The 6000-nt window shown below is 42.5% G+C and overlaps 1 protein-coding gene across 1 annotated transcript in view; it reads right to left on the minus strand.

Annotated features, from left to right (window-relative positions):
* Positions 1-5790, minus strand: part of WDR43 (WD repeat domain 43) — a 54479-nt gene extending 48689 nt beyond the window's left edge. The window contains exon 1 of the mRNA XM_003262679.3: positions 5516-5790. Within this exon, the coding sequence (XP_003262727.1) occupies positions 5516-5740 (225 nt within the window). The 5' untranslated portion in view covers positions 5741-5790. The remainder of the gene's footprint in view (positions 1-5515) is intronic.
* Positions 5791-6000: the final 210 nt, after the last annotated feature.

Genomic DNA, 6000 nt, shown 5'->3' on the forward strand with positions numbered 1-6000 from the left:
CTCAAACAAAACAAAACAAAAAAAGATTCCAGGAAATCTTTCTTCTACTCTTGGTTTTCCCAGATCAAAACTATCTAAATGGAAGTTTCTCGATGTGTGAAACAAAGACAGATCCAAATATGCATATGCTTTATTGCCAATTTGAATTTCCATTAAAAAGCACAAAGAAATTTTAGAAATTTACATAGCCTATGTCAAGCATAACATAGTCAAAGCCTTAATTTCTGCAGCTGCAAATCTCTGTGTTTTTTGGTAGAAGCAAGCAGGGGCAGGCGGAAGGAATATCTACAGGATTTATGACCAACTTTAAGGATCACTGGTCTAAACCTAAATAATACTCCAATTTATTAAACTCAAAGAACTCATGACTCATTTATTTTTCAGGTTGGATGGTCTTTATTCAGCAGGATGAGCATATTTAAAAAGGTAACACATCAGACCAGAAGTGTATATAACCAATGCACATTTTAATGAAAACTAATATTCCAAGTATTACCCATACTAAATATTTTTGAAACCAAGAGTTTAGTGCTACTGATTATAGATGACAAACTTCTGTTGGCATTTACTATCTAAACATGTTATTTCTGTGATCAAAAAACTTCAGTGACTCTCCAGAGAATAAATCAATATAAACAGTTCTATGGCATTTAAAAGCATCTACAATTTGCCTTCAACCCACTTTCTCCAGTCTTATCTCCAATTCCATCCTTACGTTAACACTTCCTATACACACATTTTCCTATTTTGCTTTTGCTTTTCTTTCACTTGGAAGGGGACCTTTCCTACTCACCTCAATTTTCATTGGTTAAAAATCCTACCCATGCTTTAAGGCCCACCTCAAATACCACCTCCTCCACGGAAACTTCTTTCCCTTAAGACACATGGCATACCGTGCATTAGATACGGCAAATATGAAATGTCTTTCTTCTTTTACACCTTAGTCACAGTCAGTTGTGTTTCCTCTTAAGTGCCCAGCACAGATTATACAGATAAATATATTAAGTAATAAAAAGGTAGGCTAAAAAATTTAGTTCATATATTTGTAACTGGAAAATCTCAATTCCTGAAGGCATCAGAAGTGAATACCCCAAGGAGGTGATTTCTCGGACTAAGGAGTCTTTTCCACTATGAAGGGCAGACTGAGTTAAGCAAGGAATACTGAAACCTGTCTTATAAGAAAAGCTTATCAGCATTTGATCCATTATCAGCATTTGATCCAGAAACAATCAGAAGGCTGAGGAAGAATCTGAATGGCACATGTGCATGATTTATAAAAGCAAGGAGTTGTACAGATGGGATGAAGACAGAAAAAAGCACATTCAGGTGATGAGAAGTCTGAATTTGTACAGCAATTAAAGTAATGACTTTTTAGACTGAGATCCCAGAGAAAGAGGAGTTTTACATGCAGTCACTACACTCTCATAAAAATACATGTACAGAAACAAGCTTCACAGAGAAAACTTCCCACGGCTAGTAGTACTCTGATACTTTCCATTCTATTTTGTTTTTTTTTTTAGTGTTACAATCCACTAAGTTTATTACATAATCCACTAACGGATCAAAATCTGCTCTGAAAAACACTGAACTCTAGACACCAAAAAGTATGCCAAGTTTCAAGTTTCATTCTGCAATTAGTCTCCTATTCCATTTCTTCGTCTATCTCACTGCCACTGCATGTGTTTAAGTTTCACAGGTAACAGTGAACAAAATGTATTCATTTTGCAAAAAATCACATACAGTATTTATAACAAATCAATTAAGTCCTAATACACAGAAACTTCTATTTCTGCCAATCAGATCTATCTGCAACCTTTACTTCTTAGGAAGTTTAACTGTTACCAAGACCTCAAGACAGACCATTGCACAGCACATGTGAATTGCCCTACATCTCTAAGGGATGGTAATGCAGATACCCAACTCAGACACCCTGTCCAATGTCTGAAAGCCATGTGCTTCATTCAACAAGTACTAAGCTGTATAGGGTAATCTTAATTGCAGTGACAGCAAAGCAGTATAAACACATTTACTGTGACAGCCAATAGCAGACAAGGTTTGTTAGAGAAGGAAAAGCAGAAAAGTTGGAAGACTTTCAAAAGTTGGAAGACAATCAAATAGCAGCATCAGTTCCTAGGTGGCTCAGCCACTTTACTATGTGGCTTTGGTAGAAAATATAATTAATATTTCTGCCTCAGTTTACACACATAAACTTGAGGAACTCTTAAAAACAGCATCCCAGGAGATCGAGACCACTGTGAAACCCCGTCTCTACTAAAAATACAAAAAATTAGCCGGGCGTGGTGGCGGGCGCCTGTAGTCCCAGCTGCTCGGAGAGGCTGAGGCAGGAGAATGGCGTGAACCCGGGAGGCGGAGCTTGCAGTGAGCCGAGATTGCGCCACTGCACTCCAGCCTGGGCGACTGAGTGAGACTCCGTCTCCAAAAAAAAAAAAAAAAAAAAAAACAGCATCCATCTAGATAGAGTCCATCCATTTGTATTTTTGCACTTTCCTATTTTCTTGTCCTCATTAAAGGTCCTCTTCCCCCAGGCTCCAAAGACCAAATGGAATGCTCAGCTACATAACATACAAAAACCCTCCAAAAACTATTGTGGCATGAATGCAAAGTATTGTAATCATTCTGTGACCAACAAGAGGCGACAATCTAATTTTTCTAAACACTTGTGAACCACAAACTTAACCCGTTACCCAAGAAACCCAGCACTAACTAATCTTTCTCAATTGATGAGTTATCATCACCACACTTTGTCCTTGGGTAGCAAACTGACAATTACTAAACCAAATGTAGAATCCTTTTCTTACAAACTGATTTACCATATTAAATGCCATATTAAATGGTAAAATGAGTCCAGAGTCACTCAATAATAACATTTATTTAGCCACTTATTACATACTAGGCCACGCTACACCAGTCACACACATTGCCTAATTTGATCCTGAGGATCCTAAAAGGTGGGTGATGTTACTGCTATTTCAAATTTGAGAGCACTATATGTTATCATATACCAGGACCTTAGCAAAATGCCAGAAAGTGGGTTCAGAGTAACATCCTTTTCATGCCTCATACACTAAGCCTCAAAGATGTAAAATAAAAGGAAGGGTTTAATAAGATGAGAGCACCTTAACATGTGCCTTTTTTTCTAAGATATCTTGCTACAGCACATATGACTTTTTAATTTTATACCATAATATATGTGCAAGCGTGTTTTAATACAAGAAAACTGTCTCTCCCTAGTTTTTAAGTCAAACTGATGTTCCAAGAGGACACACCCTCAAAGTAGGGGATGTCTCTACATTCCTTCCAGCTCTCTCAGTTCTGTGACTCAAGATTGAGAGTAACAAAATCGGGGCACTGGACCAGGAGTTCGGGGCACCCTGACTCTAGAGGCCACACTCCTTTATTGGTTATTAAGGCTTGGGTCAAGTCATTTACTAAACTTTCTTAGCTCTGATTTTCAATCAGTTTTTTTAAAATGCAATTAATTTCAGGAGATTCCACAGTATGTGGTTAAAAGGAGAGAGTGCAGGTAAAACGATGCTGAAACCTAGAAAAAAAATTTTTGTTTAATGTAGCTCAACTCTCGTTTATCAACGAGGTCCTCAAAATTAAAACAACTTGCTCAATATGACAAAGCAAGTTTTGAGTCTTGGCTATGAAACCAAATCCAGTTATTTTTCTAGTTTACCATAGTGTTGCACATAATCCAAAACTATGACTTTTAATATGAGATTAGGAAATTTCTCTTGGGCATACAATGCAATTGAAAGTAAACAGAAAAGCAAAGTGGGTGACATTTTTTCCAACCTAGTATTAACTATCTGTTGCAGATAACCAAGAACTGAGCTCTTAAGGACCTGAGTTCTAATCCTGGTTCCATTTTTTACTTTATTCAAGTTGCTTAGTTTCCCAGTTTCTGTTTCTTCCCCCCAAACAAGGCAGAAAGTTCCTTATCGACATTTCAGGACTAACCACACAAATATCAGATATTAATAATACTTAACACTTAAAGCACTTACCTGTCAAGAACTATTCTAAGTGTTCTCTGCATTATTAAACATATTAATCTTCACAACCACTCTATGAAGAAGGTATTATTATCCTCATTTTATAAATGAGGAACCAGAGGGGCAATTACCACTATGAAACAGAGGCTAGAATCAAATGTAGACAATATAGCCACCTTGGGTCCACGCACCTACCTAACCACTGCTCCGTATTTGTCTCAGCATTAGTATTACTATCACTTTATAAGACTGTTAAAATACAATCATAAAAAACTTTGAAAATAAAAGATAAGCAGAGCGCTGTAATTTTAACAATAAAAACTGATTTTTTTTTTGTTTTATGTCTGACTTATAAGCCCTGATAGGTTTATTTTATGAATCAACAGGATAAACTATGAAAATGTAGCTTAAAATTTGAAAAATAGCTAAACATACCCAAAATATAGCAACTTAGATGTATTCCTTCTCCCAACCCAAAAATTTAGCAGGTTTCCCAGGTCGTCAGAGAGAGTAAGATCTATGCTAAATAGGAGCTTTTACAGTTCTCCATACTGAAACAGCTCACATCACACACCTCAGGATACCTGATGCTTCCAAATCACTTTGCAGTGATTCGGTTTGGCTACTCTATAAATGCAATAACCACGTGCATGCTGAGTTAGATATAGCTGAGTGACTCAACAGTGAATGGCATTTACCTGACACGGGTCCCTAACAATGAAAAGCTTTGCCTAACTCGGCAGTTTTCCATCTAAGGGTAACTTCATCTAGACTCATAAAACATTCACTAAATCAAGCTACTACTTCACTTTACCTCCACATCCTAATGGTGGGTGGGGAGTGGTGTGATGGGCTTGAAAGCGGGGCGGGAGGGGCGAGCAGATGTTAAAATCAAAAAGCAGTGAGTTCAAAAAGCTAAGAATGCAGAGGTGCCTGGGTAAGGCAAAAGTTAAGAGTTGAGAGTCCCACGACCTGGACGTGGACGAGAACACGTGGTGAGCCGGCACCCAAAGGGGGGGCCGGAGGGGGAAGGTCCGGAAGCAAGTACAGACTAGTCCATACCAACCGACCGGGGCAAAACCGATGAGCCGGATCAGAGACAGAGGAAAGTTAGATAGTTCCAAGATGGGACTCTGTCAAAAACCAGGACTCTGAAGAGCAAGGCCCGGGAGAAGGAAGCCGCCCCAGGGGGACCGGGGGACTTAGGGAACATGGCTGCCCGTCAAGAGTGGGGCCCAGGCCTCATGGGGCCAGCCGGCAGGGCTCGGATACGCGGCCGGCAGGGTCGAGCTGCGCCCTCCCTCACTGCCCTCGCGGCAGGCCGCACGCGGGGCTGGCGGCTTGGGCCCTGTGCGCGCCGACGCCGCGCTCCGTGCCTTTTCGCCCCGGGCCGCCGAGAGCCACGCGCGATGCCGGGCCACGCGCCACCCGGCCCAGAGGCCCGAAGCCGAGCCCGGGAAGGCGCCCGCCCCGCGCAGTCCCGCTCGCTTTACCTTGGCCTGCAGCCGCGCTGGCGCCCAGGCCAGACAGGTGCAGGTACCACTGAGGTGTGCGGAAGGCACGTACTCCTGGTGCAACCGGTTGTTGGCCGTCTCCCATACTCGTAGGTGACCGTCGGTAGAGGCCAAAGCGAAGTAGGCTTGGCTGTGCGGGGAGAAGGCGCAAGGGACCCCAGCCGACGCCAGGGGGTCGCAGCTACCGCCGCCGCCCGCCGCCATTGCTGCTCTGGCCCCGCTGCAGCCACGTGTTCGCCCGTGCGCAGGCGCACCGGCGCGGGGCGGAGCCTGGAGGAGGAAGTGAGGCGGAGGGAGCGCCGGGGGCTCAGGGGGTGGATCTTTGCGTCGCAGGGAAGCTTCTGGCGGATCCACCCTGTGGACGGTGGCCCGCTAGGGCCTGCCGCTATCTTGTTCTGGGGCGGGAGTGGGAGTGTGGGAGAAAGTAATTGCAGAATCAATATCAAGTCCCGTTCCTTTAAAAA

The sequence above is a fragment of the Nomascus leucogenys genome, chromosome 19, assembly GCF_006542625.1.
Source record: "Nomascus leucogenys isolate Asia chromosome 19, Asia_NLE_v1, whole genome shotgun sequence".
NCBI classification, from domain to species: Eukaryota; Metazoa; Chordata; class Mammalia; order Primates; family Hylobatidae; genus Nomascus; species Nomascus leucogenys.